General features: G+C 44.0%; 2 protein-coding genes across 4 annotated transcripts in view; one reads left to right on the top strand and one right to left on the bottom strand.

The window, feature by feature from the left end:
* The window catches only part of Fez2 (fasciculation and elongation protein zeta 2), a 39,714-nt gene extending 26,105 nt beyond the window's left edge, over positions 1–13,609 (top strand). The window contains exons 6-9 of one of the 2 annotated variants that reach the window (XM_023711294.1): positions 4,970–5,050; positions 7,599–7,674; positions 10,417–10,482; positions 13,214–13,609. In XM_023711294.1, the coding sequence (XP_023567062.1) occupies positions 4,970–5,050; positions 7,599–7,674; positions 10,417–10,482; positions 13,214–13,230 (240 nt within the window). In that variant the 3' untranslated portion in view covers positions 13,231–13,609. The remainder of the gene's footprint in view (positions 1–4,969; positions 5,051–7,598; positions 7,675–10,416; positions 10,483–13,213) is intronic. The other variant, XM_023711295.1, reaches the window with a different exon arrangement.
* A 2,267-nt stretch (positions 13,610–15,876) lies between these two features.
* Positions 15,877–25,981, bottom strand: part of Crim1 (cysteine rich transmembrane BMP regulator 1) — a 187,767-nt gene continuing 177,662 nt past the window's right edge. For both annotated transcript variants that reach the window (XM_004627610.3, XM_023711217.1), the window contains 3 exons: positions 22,706–22,828; positions 20,134–20,321; positions 15,877–18,327 (listed from right to left, as the gene is read on the bottom strand). In XM_004627610.3, the coding sequence (XP_004627667.1) occupies positions 18,151–18,327; positions 20,134–20,321; positions 22,706–22,828 (488 nt within the window). In that variant the 3' untranslated portion in view covers positions 15,877–18,150. The remainder of the gene's footprint in view (positions 18,328–20,133; positions 20,322–22,705; positions 22,829–25,981) is intronic.

Raw genomic sequence — 25,981 nt, 5'->3', positions numbered from 1 at the left:
GTTGTTCCTCATTTGGTTTCCTGTTCTGGGAAATTGAGAACAGGCAGAGTGGTAAGTGCAGCCACCTGGAGGGGTCTTGGACATCCGGGAAACTGCCAGTTGTTCACTTGGCTAATGCTAGAAGCTGAGGGAGAAAGTGGAAAGACAAGGGAGGAGGAAGTACCTCATGCAGAGGCTCAGTTGCCATTCTGAGGCATTGGCGCTACTTAGAGCTGGAAGGAAACCATAAAGGGGTTCTGGAGGGCCAGGGAGTGCTATGTTCAGATCTGTCTTTTTGAAGAGTAACTTCAGAGTTCCTTCAAGGAGCCCTGCCTGGAGAGACTTGGCTGAAGATAAGAGTCCATTAAGAGCCTGGTGCAGGGCTTGTCAGATAGCTTAGCAGAATAAGGCATCGGCTTAGGCAGAGCACAGCAGCTGGGTTCCATCCTGGCATGCCTTGTGGGCTCTGCCCGCGGGGTGCACATGATTGAGATTGGGTATGGTGGTGCACCCTGTAATCTCAGCGCTTAGGAGGCTGAAAACAGGAAAATCCCTACGAGTCCAATCTACATAGTGAGACCCTGTAGACCCTGTACCAAATACATTATAAAAAAAGTCTGGTGCAGCCAGGTGGCTAAGAGCTCGGCCAAGGAAGTGGAGAAATAGAGGCATTTCAAAGCTGCTGAGGCAGTGGGCTTGCTTGCTTGGGGCACCAAGGGGTGGGAGAGGAGCTAGGTGAGGTCCAGAAAGCGCATCGTCCCTTCTCCAAGGGGAGAGGGTGAGTCTGGCTGGGCAGCGCAGCTGCTCCTCAGGAGCCCAGTGTCTGAGGGCCGCCTGGGCTTCCCATCTGCTGTGGATGCGGCCCCTACAGTCCCAGGGTGAAGCCATCCAGTCCAGCACGCCCAGTGTACAAAGTGGGGAAGAGGAAAAGGATCAGGGCAACGACAACTTCTTACTGGCAGGAAGGTCATGTGGACACGAAGTAGCTACTGTGTCACATTCTCCTGGATACCAGTAATGAGGCTTCCAAACTGGGGTGGCAGTGGGGTGACCGTGTCCTTGGCCAGCTGGACTGCTTTTGGTTTTGCTCTCCTAGAAGGCCTCTTTTATCACTGTGCTTTGTGACTCATCTGGGATGGGTATATAATTTATGTCCCAGCTCAGTGTCACCTATCTCTTTAGAGAGCTTTTGTCTTCCTTCCCAGCATCCATTTTTTCATTGCCTTAATTGTTTCGTCAATAGGACACTTGCTGTCTGCAGTTACCTTCTTGTGTCACCAGTGCATTGGGCTGGCACTTAGGAGGGTGAGAAGGGCCTGACTGACATGTTCACATTGGATCCCTGTTCCACGGAGGAGTATCTGGTTCCATAAATCTTAGAAAGAATCAGTAAATGAATGAGGAATTGAGTGCAGAAGAAGGAACAGGTTTTTTTTTTTTAATTTCTCAGTGTGGGAGGGAAGAAGAATTTAGGATTGGATGTGATGAGTTTTAGGGACTACAGATAGTAATACAGACACGTCCAGTGGGCTGCCATTATGCACACAGTAGGTACAGATTAAACACACAGTAGGTACAGATATGCAGGTGCCAACTGAACATGCAAATGTGAAGCTCAGGAAGAACACCACAGCAGAGTTAGCTAAGGTTTACCGAGCTCTTAACCACCTGCCAGTCCTGTACTGAAACACTTTGATGTTCTTAGGAAAGTGGATCTGTAGATGGATGGGAGAAGTTGAAAATGTTGAGTGGTAATGTCCTGAAGGAATACGTGGGAGAAAAACAGAGACTGAACTCTGGGAACACTTTGCCAATGAGATGGACAGTGAAAGAGGCACTTCTCAGAAGTACCAGGCAGGGAGAGGGGAGGATGGTATTGAGAATCTGGGGAGAGAGTTCAGGAAAAGAGGTTCCAAGAGGTTAGGGAAGTGTTGGTGGACTTCAGCCTCAGAAAAGGAGATGGCTGAGAGCTGTCTGAAGAGAAGCTAGAGAGAGAGGAAGGTTGCAGGCTTGGGAAGTGGAAGTTGCTGGTAGGGAAGGCCCAGTTGAGGGGGGAATCTGAGAGTGTAGCGAAGAGAGGACATGTTTTCTCTGTCATCTTGCTTGTTTGCCCATGAGCCTTTTGAGCCGCCTGTTCTGTAACTGTCCCAGTGGAGAAGAGGCAGCAGAGTCTTGCTGAGTGCTGTGTTGCTTCCAGAGTTCATCTCTTGGCAGCTGAAGGTCCTAGAGCCAGTGGAGCCCTGTGGGCCAAACCGCCGGATGCAGCCACCGTCAACAGTGAGGGCAGAAGTTCTCTGAGAGACTCCCTTTACTGCCGTACTTCTATGAGTCCTTGGCGGTGCATTGTTCTGAGTTGCCCTGGCTTCCTGCGGTTGTTTCCCCTCTTTCTACTAAACCTAGAGTTCTGACTGCATCAGTCATCTCACAAGGAGCCAGATTTCTACTAGTTGAAATGGGTTAGCACTGCCCATTAGCTGCTTATTTAGGAAAACCTAAACCATATACTTTTGTTTGTTTGTTTGTTTGTTTGTGTGTGTGAGGCAGGGTCTAACTTTGTAGTTCAGGCTAGCCTTGAACTCACAGTAGTGCTCCTGTCTCAGCCTCCCAGTGTTGGGATTACAGGTGTGTTCCACCATGTGCAGCTTTCACAATTGTAGCTTACAAATTGAAAGCGTGTCAGTATTCTCTTCTTTTTTTGTGACAAGAATTAGATTTCTGGCTGATGAAATAAGGATACCATTTTTGGAATGTGTTGTCCACGTGTAAAGTGTGCCTTGAACTTCCTAGTATGTGAACTAAAACTTCTTACCTTGCTTGAGATTTTCTATATTTATATCTGGCTTTAATATGCCTAGAGAGTAAAAGCAGATAATAGACTGAAAATAAGTATTTTCCCTCTTTGTTTCTTTTCAAAGGAAGCATTCAACAGACTAAAAAAAAATGAGCCAACTTGTTTATTGAAAAATCATTTCCTATAATTTTTATTGCAGACTCTGGAGCCTAAAATGTCATCTTTTTGGATGATTTGTTTTAAAAAGAGGACAAAGTTATGTTGTTCATGTAGAGATCTATGAAAATTGTTATCTGTAGTTTTTCCTTGTACAAGTAGCCTTGTTCATTAAAGGTAATAGTTCTGCCCTCAGTGAGGAGTAACCGGGCAAAATACCTCGACCAGACAGCTGGGTCCTGTAAAGCAGAGCCCGGGTGTAGGTCTGGACCTGGGAAGGACTGGGTAGGGAAGATGGTGAGATGCGAGGGCGATGTAGAGGGACGCGCTCCCTACAGCCGCTGTGGGCCTCGGATTTCCGGTAATGCCACGGGGTGATGTGCGTGCTACAGAGGGCCATGGTCAGCTCCGCTGGGCACAACCCTTCTGGTAGTTTTTAGCTTTTTGTTGTCAGGACTTCTTTATAGTCTTAAAATTTTTAGAGTTCTCCAGAGACCTCTGTATGCACTGTGTTGATCAATATTGACTGCCTTTTTTTTTTTTAAATGTATTTAATACAGGGTCTACAGGGTCTCACTACACAGATGGGACTTGTAGTGATCCTTCCTGCTTTTCAGCCTCTTAAGCCCTGGGATTATAGGCACATACCATCACGCCCTGTTGACTGCTTTTCAAATGAGAACTAGCAACATTTAAAGTATGAATTCACTGGGAATACTAATGATGAATTTATTAGTTCCTATTTAAATTGCATCCTTTTATGAAAGTGACTATAGTTTTTAAAAAACTAGTGAGAAAAATGTCATTGCTGTGTGTTTTTGTCAAGTCTCTTGAGTGTCTGGCTTCATTGAAGGCAACTAGGGTTTCACATTGTTTTCTATATTCAGCCTGTTATTTGAAATACTTGACTATAGGTCATGAGAGGTTGAGAATGAAAAGACAACTTAAATTTTGATAGCATTAAGAAAATAATTTTGGGTTCATGGAGTGCTGAGAAGATTTCAGGAAGTTCCTGGGATCTACCTGGACCACACTTTGAGAACCCTGGACCAAACTGTACGTTTCTCGAGGGCGGGGACTGCTGTGTTGGGTGCTGGTCTTCTCTCCAGGCTGGGTACATTGGTCTGGAGGGTGCCTCCTTGACTCTGTGTGGGGGTCCCCTTTCCCTGTACTGTTCCCCAGGTGGAAGTCCCCCGGGCCCGGGCTGCAGCTCCTTGCCCCGCTGCCTGCCCCTCAGTTAGTCATGCGGTAGGAATCCTCTGCCGCTTGGACTCAGTGCCGCGGAGGCGCCACTGGGCTCTTCCCATGGTGCCCGGTGACATTGCAGACCGGTTACAAATCAAGATAAGTAGTTTAGGAAAAAACACTCTTTTTTTCAGTACAATGAATTCTAGGAAGTCTTGGAGGTTGCTGGGAGAAAGAAGCTAGAATTGCTTCCTGGAAATGGAGTGGAGAGTCTACAGAAGTTTTGGGGGCTCATCTGGTGACTTGGATCCGCTCCTGCTGAGGGAGCCCGTGCTGTCCTCCAGGTCACACAGGTTCCGGGAGAGTGAGCGGAAGGCAGTACTTGGGTGTCCAAAGGGACAGCATTTTCATTTGCCAAGGGTTAGGTTAAAGTTCTCCAGACAGCCCCAGGATGTATACAAACATAGGCTGAAAATATGCATATTGGTAGTGGTAACTTTTTAGACTCTTGATGAAATGTAAGTACTATTTTGAAAATTATATGGTGAATTTTGTCTGAAATGGTGATGTCTACAAATGACAGCATTTGCATTGGAACAAATTTATTTATCAGTTCCATCAGGAAAAAGCTTCATAAATGTAGCATAAAAGCACTGACTTCTGTGTTTGATTTGCAAAGGAATGGAAACGAGAGCGCCGTGGAGACAGCACGAGTGTGTCTGCTTTCTCTGAGGGGGGAGTGACCTTTCCTAACTGCTTGTCCCTTGGGCACGCGAGTCATTGTGGTACACTCTTACTAACAGTCTTCAAATTTCTCTCTCTGTCCTTCTTGGCTGGGCCGTGCCTTGCTGCCTGTAGCGCTTCAGCATGGAAGGGATCTCAAATGTCATTCAGAATGGCCTCCGCCACACCTTTGGAAATTCAGGTGGAGAGAAACAGGTGCCTAGTTATCCTTATTTTCCTCATTCTCTGCTTTTTGCATTTTTCTGTGTAAGTGAAGATCCTAGAAGCTTTACTAATGTACTAAGATCCTGGAAGTTTTACAAAAAACGCTGCTTGAAAGGTTATTACCTGGCTGTATAGCCTTGGTGCTGAACAGAGTGTCTCTTTGGGGAGAAACATTTTCCAAATTGGATAGAAGGCTAAGAAGTAGACACGTTTCAGAGCTCCACTTCTCACTCCTGCCTTTAAACAAGTAGGCGTTAACATACTAACACAATAGATTGCATGTGTAGAAAAATCTATGTGTCACAATAACCAGACTATACTACTATAGTTCTAAAAATCTGGGAAACAGGATCTCATTTTGGGAAGAAGAAAGCTAGATGTTGGTATCTTTGACAGTAGAGTTTCAGGTGAAAAATGTGTAAGGAATATATTTTAACTTCCATTAGGTGAAAAAAAAATTTTTTTTTTTTAGGGATTGAACCTAGGGCTTTCACACTGAGCTACATGCCCATCAGTTTTTAAATTTTGGAGACAGGCTCTTATTAAGTCATCAAGGTTGCCAGGCTAGATGTGAGCTTTGGATCTTCCTGCCTCAGTCTCTCAGAGTGCTGAGGTTATAGGCATGTGCCATCATGCCAGCTTAGTTCATGTGCTTTTCAAGTGCATTATGAAGTCATCCAAGTCACTTGTCTACCAAGTAAGCATAAGACAGCGTTTAAAGGAAGTTATACGTAGTATGACTATATAGTGAGATGTGTAGCAGTTGATTTAATTTACGTTTTTGTGCGGTGATTAAAGTGTTATCATGGATGTGGGCAACAGCTACACTAATGAAGGTGATTAAAATTACCTCTCACCATTTGAAGTTTAACCTCACAACTCTTCAAGTGGAGATTAAGAAGGGTTACAGGTTGTAGCTCTTTGGTAGTTGAATCCAATCCCTAGAGTTTCTGCTGAAGGTTCTATGTGACCCTGAAAGGGAGCAGTTGATATTAAAGAGGTCAGACTCACAATTTATAAAGGGGGCCTATGAAGGGATGGATGTATTTTAATTTTTAATCTAGTACAACTCACCCACCTCTCAACCCACAAGGTAGAAAAATAACTTCTCAACCTACCCTGTGCTCTAGGTGGGAAGTATTGAGGTGTGGATTCTGGGTGCTTCTCCAAGGGGCACAAGTAGAGCCCCTGCAGGGCATCTATCTGTCCAGATTTCGGGGATATTCCTTACAAAGAAACCTAACTGGTTATACACTTGGCCCTTGCTTCGGAGAAGTCTGTTCCAGAAAGATAGTGGGACACTTAAGTACCTTAAGGTGGGACAATTCACTTTTACTACTTTTTTGAACCTAAGAGTTCAGTTTTTATTAAGCAATCTCTGTTACTTTGTTTTTCAGTTAGGACTGGGGTTAGGAACAGAGCAGAGGGCTAGTGCATGGGACCCAGGGTGGGCCGGGCTGAGGAGATTCTAAGTGCAGAGCTTGCTCCAGTGCGGTGTGCCCATGGCTCTCAGCTGTGTTTTGTGGTGAGGCAGTGAGAACAGGAGAGTCTGGACAGTAAGTTTTGGGTTCTGCTTTCATGTGATATAGTTGTAGGACAAGCCTACTGCTTGTGGACCTTTACAAATGGGGAACTAGGCAGTTTGTCTCGATTTGAATCATTAATTTTTACTGCTCATTCCCTTTTTAGGCCATTTTCTCCTGTTAACTTTTCTCATTTCCTTTAATTTCTAAAAACACTTATAAACAATTACACAGTAATTTAAAATAGTAACACTCATGTGCTTCTGAAATTATTTGGGTGTGTCTCTGTTAGCTTATGAAGAACCTGTTGCATGTTATCTGTATTGACTATTTTGTTCAGCCAGAATAAGAATGGTTTTGAAAAAGAATTATTTGGTTGTTGGAAATTATTTTTTTTTGTATGTGCTAGCAATTTAAATTGTGTTTTTAGTTTAATTACAGTTTTTAAAATGTGTCAAAAGCATACAAGGAGACTGAGGAGACAGCTCAGTGGCCTAAGTGCCTGCCCGGCAAGAGCAAGGACCTGAGTTTGATCCCTGGTATTGCATCCTGTGCTGGTTTTGGAACCCTGGGCATGCTGTACCTGCCCCGAAACCAGGTGTGGCAGTGCACGCCTGTAATCCCATCACTGGGGAGGCTGAGACAGGAGGATCACTACGAGTCTGAGCTGCGTAGCGAGACCCTGTGTCAAATCAATCAATCAGTCAATCAATCATACAAGGAGAATGTTAAGACTAAAAATGGACAAATTTAGCAAATCCTCCTCAGATCTAATCCTGTGAAATTTTGAATAACTCAAATGCAAAAAGGTGGTTCCTTATGTGGACACAAAGTTTGTATGAAGCGAATAGGTGAGCAGAAGAGGCTATTCAGCTCTGCGCGGTCCTTGCCTGTGTTCTCATTACCAAAGCAGTCCGTGTTTCTTGTGGTAAAGTAGACCTTGTAGTCACTGTATCATCTTTTTTGCAGATAAGTTAACTCAGATTTAAATGACACTTTTTTTTTTAACTTGGCAGTATTTGACAACAGTCATTCCTTATGAGAAAAAAAATGGACCACCATCTGTTGAAGATCTTCAGATATTAACAAAAAGTGAGCAAAGACAAAATTCAACTGCTACCTGATTTGCTTTTGCAGGCTCTTAAATCCTTCATTTTCGCTTGCTATCCACTCGGCTTGTTTTGTCAGTATTGGACAGTAATGATGGATGTCATTTTTTTTTTTTTAAATTTATTTATTTATTTGTGTGTGTGTGTGTGTGTGTGTGTGTGTGGCCAGCTCAGCCCACCAGGGGGCGGGGCTGGCTGGCATGTGGTGCTGGGGGATTGAACTGTGGTCCCTGTGCTTTGCTAAGCTTGTTCTAAGTAGGTGCTTTAGACCACTGAGCCATCTCACCAGCCCCAATGGATGTCATTTTTAGTAGAATGAAACAAGAAAGGATCAGAACTTCAAGCACAGCACTAAAGCTAGTGTCCAATTCACAATTTTTCTGTTTTCCTTATTTTTTGAAATGTTTATGAGGTAAAGGTTTGGGAAGAAATGTAACTTGAATCTCTAGCAACATGCCTTGTGTACCTCATGCAGCTGGGGCTGCCAGTAACTGATTAGGAGTGATTTAGGAAAAGCATTCTCCTTTCTTACGAATATAGAGCCCCAAGGTGGTAAAAGTTACAGGCAGAATATAAATTGACGGTGACATTTTAAGAACACGCATTCATTCTGCAAGTATTTGGTGAAGGCCTGCTCTCTGCCATTTTCTTAGCACTTGGGATACTTTAGTGACTAAAGGTGCTTCACTTTCCAGGCACCTGCATTTTAATATAATTCAAGAGATTTAAATACATATTATGTTGGGTATATTGAAGGATCATGGTAAATGAGAATAAAATTCTGGTTGTATCCCTGTTATTTTCAGGGCTTCTTCTAGTAGTCACTTAATCTCTCTTCGTCCCATTGAAAAATCAATATAAAAACATCGGTCAGTTTACCTCACAGTAAATGAACTCTGTATGATGTGGAGTAATTCATAGCCCTTAAAATGAAGGGACTGAATTTGCTGATTATCTAAGTTCCTTCTAATTGTAAATGTGACAGTTGTTCATTAGGAGAGACCCAGGTGAGCGCACATCTTACGGATGGAATTCATGATTGATAGACATGGGGGGTGAAGAAGTGGGCGGAGGGTTGCACCCACCACCCGCCTGCCTGTGAGCATTAAGCGTTTATTCTGGTGAATAGTACTTTACAAAAACACTCTATGTGTTGATAAATCAAGGGACACCAGCCAGTCCAAGTTAAAGTATCAAGCCAGCCCCTTAATTTTCAGGAAGAGCTTGTCTAAGGTCACATGGAGGATGGCTAACTATGGGGCTAGGTGTCTGGCAGTTCTGCTTTTATAATGCTAGTTTTTGATCGGTGGTTTTCAAATAGACGTTAAAACACTGTAAAACATAATTAATAATGAAAGTACTGAACATAAGAGTCCTCCAGGGAAGGGAGCATAAGTATTGCTCAGAGGCCAGGAATTACTGAGAGGCCAAACCAAAGTCATCGCAGTCCCATCATCAGAATGTCCTGTGGGCAGTTCTCAGATGATGTCCTCCCCCTAGGCTGACACAATTGGAACTTTTGGAATCCTTGGTGAGGGAAGGTCAAAGTTAAGACTGTTACAGGAGGGTATTGTGAAGACATCAGAGGGAAAGATGGCCTTCACTTTGAAAGTGAAAGTAATGGTTAACTCTTGAAAAGTTTGGAGAGGGCTTGAACCCCTTCTGCCACCATATGTAGATGAAGCTCAGATGCCCTTTGGAGACAGCAGGGCTCATAGGTGTGCAAAAGCTCATAGGAGGTCACAGATGCACTGATAATAGTAATAATGAGAATTATATTTGTGCTGTTCATGATGATTAATACTAGATACTCTTGGGGGTCTGCATGTCTGTAATTTAATCTTCATGATAAGGCCCTGAGATCCAGTTGTTTTCCTCATCTTATAGATGAGGACCTTGATGCACAGAGCAGTTAGGTCACAGAAGTCAGGCAGTAGTAGGGCCAGAGCCTGAGCCTAGGAAAGCTGCCTGGATAGTTACACTGTGCTCCTTGTTGTCAGGAAAGTAGTGGGCTATTTTCAGCAGGATATTCTGGAGGAAGTCTGAATGGGCAGTCACTGTGCAATACTTGGTTGTGTGAGCTCGCTTCAGCAGCATGTACACTAACTACTTGTTTGTGAGTTTATCTTTACCTAAATGGCTGGGATTAAAAACCCAAAAGCAAAACATGCTGAGTGGCTGCTTTTTTCAGTTTTGGTCTTTATTGAGAGGACAAACTTGTCAGGCTAGCATGTAGTACAGCAGAACACTTGCCTGGCACGTGTGAAACTTTGGCTTTGATCTGTAGCACCACCAAAACATGATAAAACACAACAACACAATAGAACACAACACAGTGCAGCACAACAACACAGTGCCACACAACACAGTCGAGTCAGGCTCCCAACTCTCAGTTTCTGTAGCTCGCAGGACAGACAGTGCCCAGGTCCTCCTGATCCACGTTAAAGCGTACTGTAGTAATTCACTGTCTAGCATTTCTTCTGATGAACTGGAGGTGTATAAATAGCCCAGTTTCTTTTTTCTCCCACCAGTGTTTTGACATTTTGAATCAGGGAAGTAACTTTCCAGAGTTCTTAAGTTTGTTCAGCCTTTTGTATTTTCTTCCCAGAAAATAACCTTTTATTTGTTTGATTCATGTAATATTAAGACAACAGTATTTGAAATTAAGTATTACCTTTGATCTGAGTTTTAAATTGTTCTCCCTCCTTTTGTCTTTATTTTGCAGTTCTTCTTGCCATGAAGGATGATAGTGAGAAAGTTCCGAGTTTATTAACCGACTATATACTGAAAGGTGAGTGTTAAAGGGGCGTGTATACAGTGGCTGGGGAGTTTTGGGTAGTCAGTGATGTGCATCACCTGGTTAAGAGTCGAAGTAATTTCTAAATGCATAATGTGACTAATCTTACTGTGTGGAGTGAGGATAAGTAGGTGAGTGGCATATGCTGTGAGCAGGAGGATTAGAGAGAATTTAACTCACATGAGGTCCTGGGCTGCTAATACGTGCCGCAGCTGAATTGTGAACACAGAGGGAATAAAAGGTCATTAGTAAGACACTAGCATAGTTATGTGGGTCTCAGTGTAGACATGTGGCCCCCGGGTGGCCTGAGGAGTGGTTTCTGTTGTCATGGGCATGGCAGAATAGGACAGATCATCAGTGGGGCAGATAGAGGAAATGGTCAACTAGTTACCAGTTTCAAAGGGGACACAAAAGAGACTGGTGTCGGGGCCGAGGGGGAGGAGAGAATGAACAGGAAGACTTTCAGGCACTGGATGGTGAAAGATGGGTCATCAGTGTTAGGAGCAAGATCAGGGTCACCCAAGAGGGCTGGGGAGATAGCGCGGCAGTCTAAGCTTCTGCCTGGCAAGTGCAAGGACCTGGGTTCAATCCCTAGTACTGCATGTTGTGCCGGCCCCAGAACCCCAGGGGTTCTATGTTAGCTACCAAAACTAGGCATGGTGCACACCTGAAGTCCTAGCACTGGGGAAACCGAGACAGGAGGGTCACTGTGAGTCCAAGCTGCATAGGGAGACCCTGTACCAAATAAATGAATGAATGAATGAATGATTAAAATTTTTTTTAAAAAAATGGTCACACAAGATGGGAACCCTAGAGGCAGAGGCAGTTGAGGAGTTGAGGAGGTCGCTGCTAAAAGTGTGATCGAAAGTGGGCCAAAGGCAAGCAAATACTTTTCAATGAAATTTTTTCTTAAAAAGCAGTGATTCAGTGTAGCAGATTGTGCAGGCATCCCAGAGCGCATCTGTAGTGCTCAGCCTTCTTCGAGCGCTGCCCCCTTCTGGGAACAGTGTTCTCTGGATTCTAAGGAAGGTTAGGACTTGTTTGGAGAATTTCAGTATCTGTGATGCACCTTTTCTTCACCCACAGCTTTGTAAAAAAGGAAGGGGCTTGAAGTGACTAGGGCATGAGTACAGTTATGAGCCTGGATGGAAACTAAAAACTCAAGTCAGCTCTTAGTGAGGTTAACCTGGGTAGGAGACAGTGTGAGCACTGCTTTTCTGATGGGTGGCTTTTCTCCCTGTTAAATTCTGAGTTTTTTGTTAAATACCTGACGTCTTCATTTGCTTTTTGTGTTTTGCTAGCATTGGTATGAAAGCTGGATTGCTCTGAGGTTTGTTCTTCTAGATGTGGAACAAGAATGAGACAAACATAAAGGACATGTCTTAGTTTTCAGTTACAGTGGAATCCCTAGAGCGCTGCCAGGTCCAGAGAGTGTGCTTGGGGAGAATTCTCCGGCTCTCTTAACAGTTGTCTGTGTGCAGCGATGGTAGTTCCCTGAGACACAGTGCTGGGTGGGGGCGGGGGTGGGGTGGGGATTTTTAATTCTTAACTCTGAAAACCTAGGACTGTAACTGTGACCCCATCCCGCATGCCTCCTCAGGGAGGCAGCACCTGGCTCGTTCTGCTCGGGTTCAGCTGCTGGCTCCTGTCTGACCCAGTTCCATCTCTCCTGTCTCTGCTTCCTATGAGCTGTTGCTGTGCACATGTGACGCTTTTGTCCTGGGTTTGTGTCATGAGGACCAGGTGGAAAGGACGCTGGACTCACTCGGGCAGTGACTGCAGTCTGGAAGATGCAAAGGCTGTTGGGTCTGGGTGGGCGGGTCTGATGCAGGGAAATTTAAAATGCTCTTTTCCACCTACTCTAGAAATGCACAACCTGTCAACTGTCTCTCTTCCTTGTGGACAGGAGGACACTCCCCGGGAAAGGGGTTTTAGGGGAGAATACTCCTTCCTCTCGTTTGGCTGGTCTCTGTCAATCCAATACAGATGTGTGGCTTGGCTGTCTAAATGTAATATAGTAGCTTAGTTTTTTTTTTTTTTTTTTTTTTAAATGCAATGTCAAAATATACCGTGTGAATTATAAATTGGTACCAAATGTGGAGATTTATTATTTCATTTTTGCTTTCTTTTTTTTTTTTTTTTTTTTTTAAATGCAATGTCAGAAGTGAAAGAAGGTGAAGTGCTCTCATTTGGCCGAGGAAAGTAGGGTGGGTGTTGTGTGGGCTAATTCAGTGCTGCCTCCTCACACCGGCCTAAATGGCCCCTTGCAGCTTGCTGCTCCTGCCCCCATCTTTGGCCATTACGCCAAAGCCCAGAAATGTACGTACGGCTGCTTCTGTGCTGACCCTAGGTCAGAGAAAAAGCTGTGCGCACAATCTCTCACCCTTCTTTGACTTCGGGAGGGAGCCAGTGTGCTGTGTCATAGACCTTGTGGTACCGGGCTAAAGTTACGGGCTTGTCGGTCTCTAAGTGATACCTATGGACACGGCCTTGGAGTGTCTCATTTCTGGCGGGTGCTGACATGTCTTGAGCATACTTCTCCTTGTTGGGTGTAGCCTCTTATGACACTTAGAAACTTGACTGTTACAGCACCTTGCCTTAACCTTTAGTTCTCATCACTGAAGGTCCCCGCTTTTTATATACATACAAAATGTATATAAGGTAAATATTTGATGTACGTGCACACAAGATACATTCCTTCCTAAAGTTTCCTTTTTTCTTCTAGTTCTGTGTCCAACCTAGAGAAGCATTACTTGAGGAACAGCTTTATCTCCTACGGACTACAGATTTATTTCCTGTAACATCATTCTGAAAGCTGGCCACCATGTCCTTCCTGCTGTTGGAAACCAGCACCCTTGAACTTGGGTTTGTGATGCAGTATTAATAGATCATGACTTCGCTAATGCTTTGTTTAGAGAGCCTGGAGAACTATGGCATTCAAGTCCTAGAATGGTTTTTGGTAAATCTACTAATTATGGACTGCTCTCTGAATAGAGAGTGTAATATTACTTGGGCATGTGCAGTTACAGTTTTCTAGTATGCCCCTTTGAGTTTCTATGGCTTTGTACTTTTTTTTTTGAGACAAAATCTCACTATGCAGCTTGGGCTGGCCTAGTGCTCACTTTTGTAGCCCCCAGGCTGGTCTCGAACTTGGCGAGATCCTCCTGGCTCAACCTCCTGAGTGCTGGGATTACAGGCGTGTGCCATCCTGCCCAGTTCTGGGCCGCATTGGTGGGTGTCTGTGGCTTTCTACTTCTAAATTGCACTGAACAACTTGCGTGAAGCTTTGAGAGATTTATATCGTAGGTACTCTTCAGTGATGGTAATAACACGCTGATTTTTCTAAGACAATTGCCAGTCTAAGTATTACCTACCAGTATTGTCCAGAGACCAAAACTTAGTGAAAATCTGGTGAAGATGCCGCACCAGAAGAAGCATTACTTTGGCTTTCTGGTGCGCACCAACCTTGGCGGAGGACGGATCTCGCAGCCTGCGGCTTGCTTCCGTACTATTCACACTTCCGCCGCGAGGTGGCCACTGTCAAGACACTTGGCTTCGGCTTCTGTCGGTGTTCTGCGCGTGTGTGACGAAGTGTACTTGAAAAGGAGCTCGTATCCTTCATGGTGCTTAAGAAGCTAGGCGGCAGCACTGCCCCTGTACAGCCCCGCGGGGGTTCCGCTTTTGTCCCTGTGTATTTCCGTTTCCCCTTCTTCCCTGTAGGAGTAACTCTAGGCACAGCTACTCACAGACATATCATGAACCATGTTGCCAGTTTCGATCAAGTTGATGGTATTTAATAAATGTAAAAATAATACACTCTTCAGAGCCTTCAGTTTGTTTCTTGCCCCTTTGTGGCTCTATACTGTTGCACTTAATACCACAGCGTCTGTCACTGAAGTATGAGCTAGAGAGGCCTGGCTTAGCCCCTCAGTGCCAAAGAGGGATTCTCCATCCTGCTGAGCTGCTGGGGAATGACAAACATCCTGCTTTTCCTGGGGCTTTGAGAGTCCCCACCGTGGTGGCACCATCCTCATTGACTTGAGTGTGTGAGGAGGCTACACGGGACACCTGCATCAGGGGACTCTGAGGGTTCCTCACTCACCGAGCGCCTTGACAGAGAAGCAGGCGGCCGTTCAGTGCTGTGCTCAGGTGGCATTTCAGCTGTCTAAGGGTTCGTGCAATTTGAAATGGTTTCCTTGTCTTTATTAGTCTTAGGTGATAGTGAATATGTGGAATTTGTCACTTCCCCTTGAATTCATGAGGATGTATACTTACACGCTATTTATAGTTTAAATAAATTTGATATGAATTTGTAAAAAATAGGCCTTGTATGAGAAATGTAGCTTTAAAAGATAAACAGTACAATGAAAAGTCCTTGGGAAATGTTTCCTGAAGAGATTCAATGGTAGCCTGTTTAGTTCACTCTACAGTTGAGGCACCAGAAGTGTGAGAACAGGTTTACTTTTCCCTGCCTGCTCAAAGTCCCCTTGTAATTACTGATCCACTGATTGTGTTTGATAAACACTTCTTCAGTAATAAGTGGCTGTAGGTGTTCCCGTCACACTCCTTTTCCTGAACATTTGAGACAGGCTGTCTGTAACCTGAAAGCCAAATCCAAAAGGCTTCAGTATCTCAGGGTGTTTAAGCACCAACATGTGCTACAAATGGAAAATTCCATACTTCACTTTAGGTGACAGGTCACAGCAAAAACACAGTACCACCAATAGTACTGTATGAATTACCACAGGGTTATGTGTAGAAGGTGCGTATGAAACCAGAGTACATTTGGGTTTATATTTGGGTCCCGCTCCCAACATACCACTACGTGTATGCTAAACTATTCCAGAAAGATCTCGGAACACAGGTAGAGCAGATTCGACCTGGCTTCAGGGTGCACGCATTTCTCCCTCTGGCCCTACGGTAGGTGGGTTCTGTCCCGGGGCCCTGTACTCAGGCACTGTTCTGACAAGGGCTTCTTGGGAAACGCACCTGCTGAGGAGGACATGGTGCTGTGACACTGAAGGTGTGCTGGACTGAGTCTCAAAAGTACCATTTGTCTTTCTGATCCTAGGGAAGGAGTCTTAGAAAGTTCCACATGATTTTGACTGTTTATTTGCTGCCAACAATCAAGTTGCAAATCTTTTCCTTTTTTTTTTTTTTTCTAAAATTTTTATTTATTTATTTATTTAGTGTGTGTGTGTGTCTGTGTGTGTGTGTGTGGCCAGCTCAGCCCACCAGGGGGCAGGGCGGGCTGGCATGTGGTGCTGGGGGATTGAACCGCGGTCCCTGTTGCCAAGCTTGTTCTAAGTAGGTGCCTTAGACCACTGAGCCATCTCTCCAGCCCCTCTTTTCCTTTTTGAAGAAAACAAAAACAAACTAGAACTACAGTGCACTCCAAGTGCCATATATCTATTTTATTCTTCAGGAAATTATATTTGTTTTTGTTTTACAAGAGCACAACAGGAACCAAAGTAAAAGAGTAATAGATACAGCACTCAGGATAAATCATATCTTTAAAATAATAGAAAAATTTACACCTTGTCCTATATCCTGTTAGTATTTTCATATGGCCATGATTGAAAAAACAAAAAGCAAGCATTTACAATTTTTTTGGATAAAGACTTTTTGTGCCAGGAATGGATTAATTGTCAACAAAATTTTATACTAATCAGACTGATAGAAATCTATTTTGGTAACATATTATTAACAAATTTATTTTGGAAACAAAAATATTGCCCCTAGTTAATAAATCTTTTTGTTCCTCTGATGCAAACAGCTACAACACCTTTTTTTCATTTTTCTTTTTGATATTCTAAGACAAAAAAATGGTTAATCTTCAGATTAATAAATTAGGTCATTATAATAATAAATTAATTTTTTTTAAAGTTCAGCAACCTCTGTCCAAGTATTTACAACAATACTTGAAAGTTCCTTTACAAAACAGAACACATTTTCTTTTCACATTAAGCATACTGGGTATCTGTGTCTTTTACAACAAGCATTTTTAAAAGAAAAATCAATGCACAAATGGGTCATTAGTATAAAAGTGCTAAGAGCTGTTTGAAAAGTTAACACCGTAGTATACAGTCCTATCTGAGGCAAACTACAACAAGCTTCCCGCTTATTGTGGACAATATTCCAGTAGTTGTTTCAAACAGTTGTTTGAAAAGAAAAAAAAAAAATCCAGGAGCTGATTAGTGACGCAGGTAAAAACTGCCATCAATATCTCTGGCTGGTGAGCAAATTGAAAACCAACTGAAAGCAAATCCGAATGAAGAAGACTGCAATAAAGGAGTATCTTCTCCACAGCAGGTGTGATGCTGGCTGCTCAAGGTGCGCGCACACACACACTCACACTCACACAAACATCTTCCCAATTAAACTGCAGGTAGAATGAGATTTTTGTGTTACTCAAAAAACATCTGTAAGTGATCAAAAGCATTAATATGGAATGCCTGTTTAATCTGCCTTTGTTCTGGTTAAAATCTCATAAAAATACATTCAACAGGAAAACATAAATTGTATGTGTATAAATATATATGCAGCATATATATATTATATACACATGCACACAAATACTTTTGTTTTTTGAAGCTTAAGATAGTTACATAAATATTCCTATAATTGCTAGTTTAAAGAGGCATAATTTTTTTGAGCTTCAACAAAGGTGCTTGAATAATATACAATTAAAATGAAGTAGTTTCTATTTTGTAGAATCATTCTATAATAAGGAAAAAAAAATCCCCAAATAGTCTTTTTTAAAAAAAGTTTCTTAAGCTAGAGCTTTGACAAGAACTATGAACAACCAACAACAGAACAGAACAAAGCAACAACGAACAATGAGGTTTAGCCCCTGGAAATGCCTGGTGTCCTGTACCCGCTCCTCCTTCCTGCCACGCTGCTGTAAGAAAAGCTCCAGTGCTCACACCAAGAAATGACTTAGGTCTCGTTCATTTGCTGTCTCCTAGGAACTGGCTGATTGGCTTGGAAGAAAACAAAAGCAGCAAAAAAGTCTAACTGTATATATCCTCAGTAACCCGCTTCAGAGCCATGTTGCTAGCTCGCATTTCCCTGGCTCGCTCACTGCCTACTGCAGCTGTGACTATAGAAAAGAGACCTGTGGCTTTAGACCTGGGATGGCTATCAAGAGTTTGACGCACTCGTCTGGTGGTGCTAAGGTGGTTATGGCAGCTGGGTCGCAAGGCCTTTTCTGTTTCCTGCTCATTCTGGCCTGGGCTTTGTAGCAACTGCAGTCTTCAGGGCAACAGGAACAATGCCTCTGTGGGCCACTGAGCTGCTTCTGTTCTACCGGGTTTCTCCTCGAGCCAAGCTGACCAATTTTTCTTCCCAACACCCCCCACCCATTTCCCCAACCAAACTCACTGTCCCCACCCCCAAGAATCTCTACAGCTATATTACAAGCACATAAACCTTAGCAACTTTAAAAACTTTGGTTCTAAGAAACACTTGGTCAGTTACCTTGAGGAGAAGTGGGAATGCTTGTCCTGCACACTGCTGCAGGCAGAGCCCATCCCAGTCAGTTCTTAGCGCTGTACATTGAGTCACAACCCAATCCAATCCACTAAGCAAGTGCACAAGTCCTAGTTTAAAAGCAGATTTGTTGATTTCTGTCTTTTAAAACCTCAACCATGTTGACTTTCTTCACACAGTTTGGTAGAAATTGTCTGCCTGTAGATGATTCTGTTTTTGCATGCTGTAGAAGCCGCTGAATCTTGCATCGGGTTCAGCAATTCTTAGCATTCTCTGGGAACTGTCTACCTGGACATGGGTTCCTTTCTTGCAGTCCACAGATACCAACTGGTTATTCAAGGAAGAAGGCTATTTAGTGAGATGAAAAAAAAAAAAAAAAAAAACAAACCCACAGAGAATTAGTTGTCTTAAATTCCTCAAATGTACACATGTGTAAGACCTAACCAGGTAAGATAGCAGCTGCACAGTTCCCTGAGGGTCAGGGTGCCTGTTGGGGGTCGCATCTTACTATAGCTCCCCTAAGCCTCTACTGGTGAAGCAGTAACATAAGTAACTTCAAACCCTTGAAGCACAGGCTTACATCTAAGGGTGCTGGAAACCCAAAGGAAGGTGCCAAGCAGGCAGACTGAACACGAAGCCCTACCCTGTAAGGCTCAGGCCCCATCCCGGCTGGTGCAGGCCGCATCTGTAGAGGTGGGCCCCTTGTCCCGGCTTCTGATAGTGGCATCTGCACTGCGCAGCAGTCACCCAGCCCAGCCTGAGCCCACAACAGAGGATGGGCTCCATGTAGAACCGATCCGCGGCAGGAGAACTACCTGACAGAAACCTTGTATGGAAGAGTTCACAGATGCTAAGTTGGGTAAAATACTCAGGTTTCTAATTCTTAAAGTTGTATGATACTTATTTTATTTTTTTGGTGGAACCAGGAGTTGAACTCATGCCCTTGTGCTTGCCAGGCAAGTGCTTATTCTACTGAGCCATCTCCTCAGCCCTGTATGATTTTTAGAAATACAAAAGGATACTGGAATATTTTGCTGAATTCACATACCTACAATATTTAAATGGCAATGGAATACCCATCCCTGACAAAACTAAGCAAAAAAGGGGGATACAAATGAAGGATCATTTTGTATCTGAGTATTCAAAATAGGATAGATATATAGCTACTTTCTCTTAATTCGATGAATAGAAAGATTTGTACCAATAGTGTTTGTGGGCAGGATATCATGTCTGCATCTTGTACTATGAATAACCACTAAGACAACAATATGCAATGTATTAAATATTGAAACTATCCTACTAAACTGTCTCATTGCTATTTCTCAATAAAATTATTTTTAAAAATATAAAAGGGAGGCCGGGGAGATGGCTCAGTAGAATAAGCGCTTCCCTGCAAGCGCAAGGGTCTGAGTTCAATCCCCGGTTCTGCCAAATTAAAAAAATAAAAAAGTTGCCGTGCCGGCCCCGTCCCCAGGGCTCACTGAGGCGGTGTGCGCCTATAATCCCAGCTCTTGGGAGGCTGTAAAAAAATAAAAAAAAAATAAAAAAAAATAAAAGGTAGAGTTGTAAGAAATTAGGACTTTTTCCTTAATTAATACAGTTTTATCCCTTTAACACAGGCAGACTCAGAGGCCTTTGCATTTTTATTCACACACAGACACCTCTTCTCTGTGACCAGGAGTCTGCTGCTCCTGTGGTGGTCGCCTGCAGCCTCGTCTCCGGTGCTGCCTCTCCCTCTGACACATTTACCTCTCCTGGGGCTTCTGCGCATGCTCAGCATCCCCAAGCACTCTTACTGCCCTTTCCTCAGGATTCACTCTCTCTCTGATTTCTTTCCTCACCCAACTCTGCATTAATAATCGAAGAATGTTGGATGATTGACTTTTGATTTTCAATATAAACACTAATTTAGGAATCAGTCTTCAGTTATGTGTTCACTGGAATACTTGAAATTACATCAGGAGGCTGGTCCGTGAGCGAGCAGGACGCATCAGCCAGCGACGACAGGGATCACCCAGTATCAAGGCAGCCCCGGCTAAGAAGTAAAAATTTCACTGGTCCATATAATAGATGTTAAATAATCTTAAGGTAATGCAATAGTGTAAGCTTCCTTATTTTATCACTCAGGAGACTGTGGCCTTCTCAGGACTGTACCTTGGTCGGCGTCCGATACCAGCAGAGCAGTGGTATCCACTGTTTCTTCTGATTGATGAACAGGAACGCGATTATGGAGAGGCAAATCACGGTGGGCACCACAACGGAGACAACAGAGTCGAGGGACGAGTCCTCGCCAGGGTGCGGCCTGTGGCTGTCTCTGTAATCTACCTGGAGGTGACCCATATCTAGGAGAAAACAAATTCCAACCATTTATTATATAAACCAGAACTGTGAAGGATTATTTAAATTACATGGCAGCTACGTTCTATCACTTCCCAGTACTCTTGAGACTAAACATGCGATTAAAGGTCCATCCAAAGAGCTTTCAGGTAAAGGTAAAGTGCTCAGGGGCGGATTAAAAGAAAAAAAGCAGAAAAAGCATGTTAGTAATTGGGCAGGATGATAATGGCTCTAGCTAATCAAGAAAATAAAAGTGCCTAAAATTAGAAACTTAAAAATATTTTGACCAATATTAGAATTCTGGTTACAGGTAACACAGATGGTCTAAAGCTTTGAAGCAGAAAATCAGCTCCTTGCTTCCTAGTAAACAGACTAAGATAAACTTTCTTCTCATTGGCCCATCAGCAAGGATTAATTACAACCAAAATAAAACCAGCACCAAAAGCTTACACTTTCAGTTCTTTCTGGTTTGCTTAGTTCTAAGCGACAATGCTGTAATTCACAAAAATCTGTTGAAAAACTCACTATATTTCTATTTTCCTGACTCAATTAACTGTACTTGTATAGGGGGCACTTAATTGTGCTCTATGCCTGAGGATTTGTTCTTTTAAAATAACATTCTTCCAGTGAATGCTCCCATCAGGGTTAACGTTAAAGGTGACTTTATCAAGTTTCATTTTTATTTTTGTTTCCAAAATACTATGCTAGTCAGGTATTCTAGGTGTGTCAAAGACCAGTTTAATAAAGATCTAGGACACAGACAACGGGAATTACTCTTCAACTGTTCTGGAAGTGCAGCTCATGAAATAATGCAGCTCTGAGACATCAGGACACTCTGGGCTGGGGACAGAGCTCAGCAGCATAAGTGCCTGCCTGGCAAGTGGAAAAAAAGATTCTCTTAGTTGACAACTCAGGTTTTCGGTGATCTGCTTGTGTGTCTGCTCTGGGGTGGGGTGGGGTGGGCTGGGGGCCGAAGGAAAGGGAAGAGAACTGGCCTCCTCATTTTAGCCAGCGTAGACATTAACACTTTCTAGGAAGGGGAGAAAAAGAATTATTGGCATCAAGAAAAATGTCACAGATACAAGCAGCACTATTAATGCATTCACTATTAATGAATTTTTATAGCCTTGTATTCCGCGTGATACAAGGTGTGGCTTTAGGAATACGTCTTACAAGAAGATTAAAAAGTAAATTAAGGAAAATCACAAGGTGACGGGAAAATGAAGCTGAAACGGAAGTTTCTCTACAAAACTTGGTCTTTCTGCTCTGCTTTGATGCCAAGAGCAAGCCACAGCTAGCTTCAAGCTTTCCAGCAGCCAAAGCAAAAAACAGAAGCAGCTATCACCAGTAAGTGCACAGCCTCTTTCTGGTTAAGTCAGTGTGTGCGAGGGGCACATATTGACACCAAAGTTAGCTCCTCTTCAAGGACTCGAATGGGAGTATGTGCAGAGGCCTCCAGGCACCACACCACGCTGGGCTGCGCCCACATCTCCTGCAGGACCAGGCCTGCAGCAGGCACTGACACTCAGAGGCTGGCTGACTGTAAGCCTAATGGGAATGCACATTTTATTCAGGCAGAGCAGTGACATAAGGAGCTAAAATCTGGGTCCAGGAATTTGGCTCTCTGGTCATCTAGCCTGATCCAAGCATAACATCTAAAATATCTACAGTAACACACCATTTGTCTCTCAAGCAATGAGTACTGCTTCTCCCTAAAGAAATACAAGGACGCTACAGGAATCATTTGAAAATGCATTTGGTGTCGACAGGAGGCAACATTGAGCTGTGGTTCAGAGCAAGTTCACACTGTGTTCTTTTTGGGAAGGCAGTGCTGAAAGGAACTCCGCTTAACTACTTAGCTATCCAGAAACAAACTAACCTCTTCACTGTATAGCACTGAAAGGACTAAAGAAGGAAGCCACAGCATAAACCTGGTGACTGGAAAATTCAACACATGTAATAAACTGAACTCTCCTGGAGTGCAAACCACCCAGAAGGAGAGGGAGATCGAATGCATTCGTGCTCAGTGCAGAGCCCACAGGGACAGTGAATAATTCACTACTACCCTGCTCGCAAAGTCTGTTCATGTGCAGACTTTTGAGAAACAGCTTAGAAACTCCACGCCAGCCACTGACGACTAGGAACATATTTCTTTCCATCATGGCCAAGTCTCTGAGCATGAATGGTCAGGAAATTTATCCAGTTACTTGCTGACTTATTTTAGCAGTGTTTGGTATTTAATATGTTCCAGTTAAGCAAGTCTTCCCTGTAGCAGTTATGTGAACTCACTTGGGCAAGCCACTGAAAATTCACAGGAAATTTTAAAAATTAGGAGAAAACAAAATAGTCATGCACAAGACTAGAAAATTTCAGTGACTTCAATGCTTACCTCTAGGGAGATGGATGATGTCATTTTCACTAGGTGTGGGCCACACGGGGACCTCGAGGTCAATCTCTCCGTGGTAATTCTTCTTCTCAATGGGTATGTTAGTTGGCTCTGGAACATACATTTCTAAAAGAAGAAAGCAGTTTTCGTAAGAGATGACGGAGAGGCTGCCTTTCTGTTGGCTTTTCTATCCCTGATACAAATGGAACGCCCAGTACAGTGCTGTGCTTTTCTGCAATCCCCTCACTAAGGCTAGAGTCACCAGCCCAGCAGCGGTGGGACGCATTTCTTACAATAAAAAGCGTGAGAAGTTTCCTACCTCATCGCTTCTTCGTGTCAAGTCATGGGGTGTTGGCCCTGTGGTTTTACATAAACTGATAAGGGCTGACTAAAACAGAGTAATTTCCTTGGGACTGCTAAGTATTGTTCTTTAATAACTATGACTCTTTAATTCATTAAGTATTCAATCACTTCCGTAAAATTTCAGTGGCATGTGACACAGGTACCCTCTGATGTCTCCCACTGAGGGGCCGCATGGAGACGGACCTCCTGAGGCGTGGCCCACACTATACTTCATCTGGCTTACAACTGGTCAACAGTTTAATGAAAAGAATTAATTTTTAACCTGTTTTTAAAATGTCACAATAAAAGCCTGCACCACTCATGTACTTCCTTTTGATCAGATCCATTCCCTAGTAAGTGATTTTTATGAAGATACTGGTCAACATTAATAATCCTAAATGCTCACTATAACCCAAAGACTGAAATAAATACATAAATGTAAATTAAACAGGGCTTATAGTCCTCTCTATTTGATTATTTTCAATCCCAACGCTGTTGGGCCTTCAACAAAGTGACAGAGGAGAGGAGGGGACTTGCTAAGCTGCTAATGTGGGCTAAGGAAGCACCCAGCTGGAGAACCACTCTGAAAGGCTAAAAGAAAGCACGAAGGCTCTGCGCCAGCAAGTGGTGCAGCTGGGCGCCAGCGTACAGCCTTCCACTCTTCTGGGATTCCAAAGCTCAAGTTGCCTTGCTTTATCCAAGAATAAAGCCACTTGGGCCTTAGTCCTCTAATTTCTTACTTAAGCACCTTTAAACTTAAAAGGCTTTTAATTTCAAAAAGTTCAGTGGGTCCCTACAAGCTCCAGAATTAGAAATAGAACACACTAAAAATGTCATTTGCAGGAACAGGACTGAATACGAATGAGTGATTCTCAAGACACCAGGTGTGGCGGCAGACACAGTACTGTAATCCCAGCACTTGGGCTGAGGCAGGAGGATGACTGCCTGGAGTTTGAGGCCAGCCTGGGCTACCTAATGAAGTCAAGGCCAGCCTCACCTATGCAGTGAGGCCCTGTCTCAAAAATTTTTTTCATTAGAATCATCCAAACATCTTACAAACTGTACGATTCTCCTAGGTCCTGGTTCGGTGGGTCTGGGCTGTGTGGTGATAGAGGGATGGTCGCTGTCTACCCATTAAAGTCAGACAGGTGGGCACCTGTGTGACATCTTTCCGTGTGCAGTGTCCTTCAGTCCCTGCCTGCCCTGCGTAGTGTGGACAGTAGGGCCTTCCTATTCCAGCAGGACCCACACAGCTGGCCCCGGGGCTGGAATGAGAGGGACAGGTGATCTGTTCCATCAGCGCTGTGGCTTCTGACAGCCATACAGCAAAGGTCCGCAGAGGATCCGAAGCTGGGGCCAACCTACGGCTGCCTTTGGGCTCTTTCTGGAGAGAGTAGAAAAGCAGCTTTGGAACTGCCAGGCCTGGTACGTCCCCGCCTCAGGGGAGGTTTCAGGTAAAAATATTACTTACCCAGGGGTAATTTTTGTTCCCACAGGGGCTTTGAAAGGCTCTATCTAGTTGGCAAAGGCAGGGAACATTAGGAGGATGGGTCTAGGATAAAAGAGAATGTCCCCAGTGTTGATTAGGCTGCCAGTGTTCTACAAAGGATTCCTAGTTCTTCCTGTGAGGCAGACACTGGCCTGGGCATGGAGGAGTCAGCTCCCAGCAATCTCAGTCCTTGCTGAATCCCAGGCGCGCCCAGACGTCCACTTCTCCCTGCCCAGTAGCTTGCCCAATCCCCGTCCTCTGTGCCAGCTCGGGCACTAAACTCAGTTCAGCTCTGATTAAAACTCACTCACATCTCCTTCTTTCTCATAAAATACAGCTCCAGTTTAGAGCCCTCAAGTGAATGCATGCGTGTGTGTGCGCGCGCATGTGTGTAGTGCCATTTCCTTTTAATTTGAACATAAGAGAAAAGCTGCCTCTAAGCAGTTTTGCCAAGAAAAAAAGAAGATAAAGCTATCAGCAAAAAGAAGGGAAATGCTGTTTCTATGCCTGCATTCAGCCCAGACTCTACCACACAGCCCCGGCCATCCCTAGCAGCACCTTCTTAGCTGTTCCTGTTGCAGATGGACACAAAACTCCCTCCACCGCCCCACAGAGATCAGGGCCACTGGCTGCAAGCAAAGATCACGCCTATAGTCCTAGCTGATTCAAACTTCAGTAGAGCTGAAGATAACTCACTGATTAAATACTTCATTTTCAGAGGTATATGGTCATTTTTAGAATCACCTTCCTTAAACTGTCCTTTTTTGGAATCTAGGGCAGGCAGCTTGAGGCTCACAGACTGAGGACACTGCTTCTTTGGGAGGTGGCTGCGAAAGTGGCTGAGGACCCAGCGTGTCCCAGATCTGCTACCTAGAACTAGCTGCACGACTTTGCTCTGTCTGGGGTCAAAGCAAGGGTGTCACTGGCTGGAGAGATGAGTGCCCCAGCGCTGTCGCTCTATGCATCCTCCTAGCACCTCTGGGAGAGGCCTGTGCCATGCAGATGAGGAGAGGCCGACAGCTCTGGTGACGAGCTGACTGAGGTCACACCGTGAGCTGCCCAAGCGAGCGACTAGAATCCATTGACTCCATCAGCACAGCATGGCAAAGCCTGATGGCTAGCTCTGCTGAGTGATGGGATGGGGAAGTGATTCATCTACCACGTAGCAGAAAGGAGAGTTAATCAACAGAAATTAAGTTCTGGTTCAACAATAAATCCTAAGTCACTGGAGAAATCCTGAGTGATGAACAAAGATGTTAAAAATTTCTGTCTTATTAAAGGCACAAACCAAAGAGATCGAAACTTTGTTCCTATACCCCTGTCTGAATTTGGGTCCCTGAACCATCCACAGTGCGTCTCACAGCTGTCCTGGCTTCTCGTGCGCCTGTCCCCACAGCACACCATCCTGCCCATCACCACTAAGTACACCTCAAAAACAAAACAAGATT

The sequence above is a fragment of the Octodon degus genome, unplaced genomic scaffold (assembly GCF_000260255.1).
Source record: "Octodon degus isolate 3935 unplaced genomic scaffold, OctDeg1.0 scaffold00020, whole genome shotgun sequence".
NCBI lineage: Eukaryota > Metazoa > Chordata > Mammalia > Rodentia > Octodontidae > Octodon > Octodon degus.
This window is presented reverse-complemented; position numbering and strand designations above follow the sequence as displayed.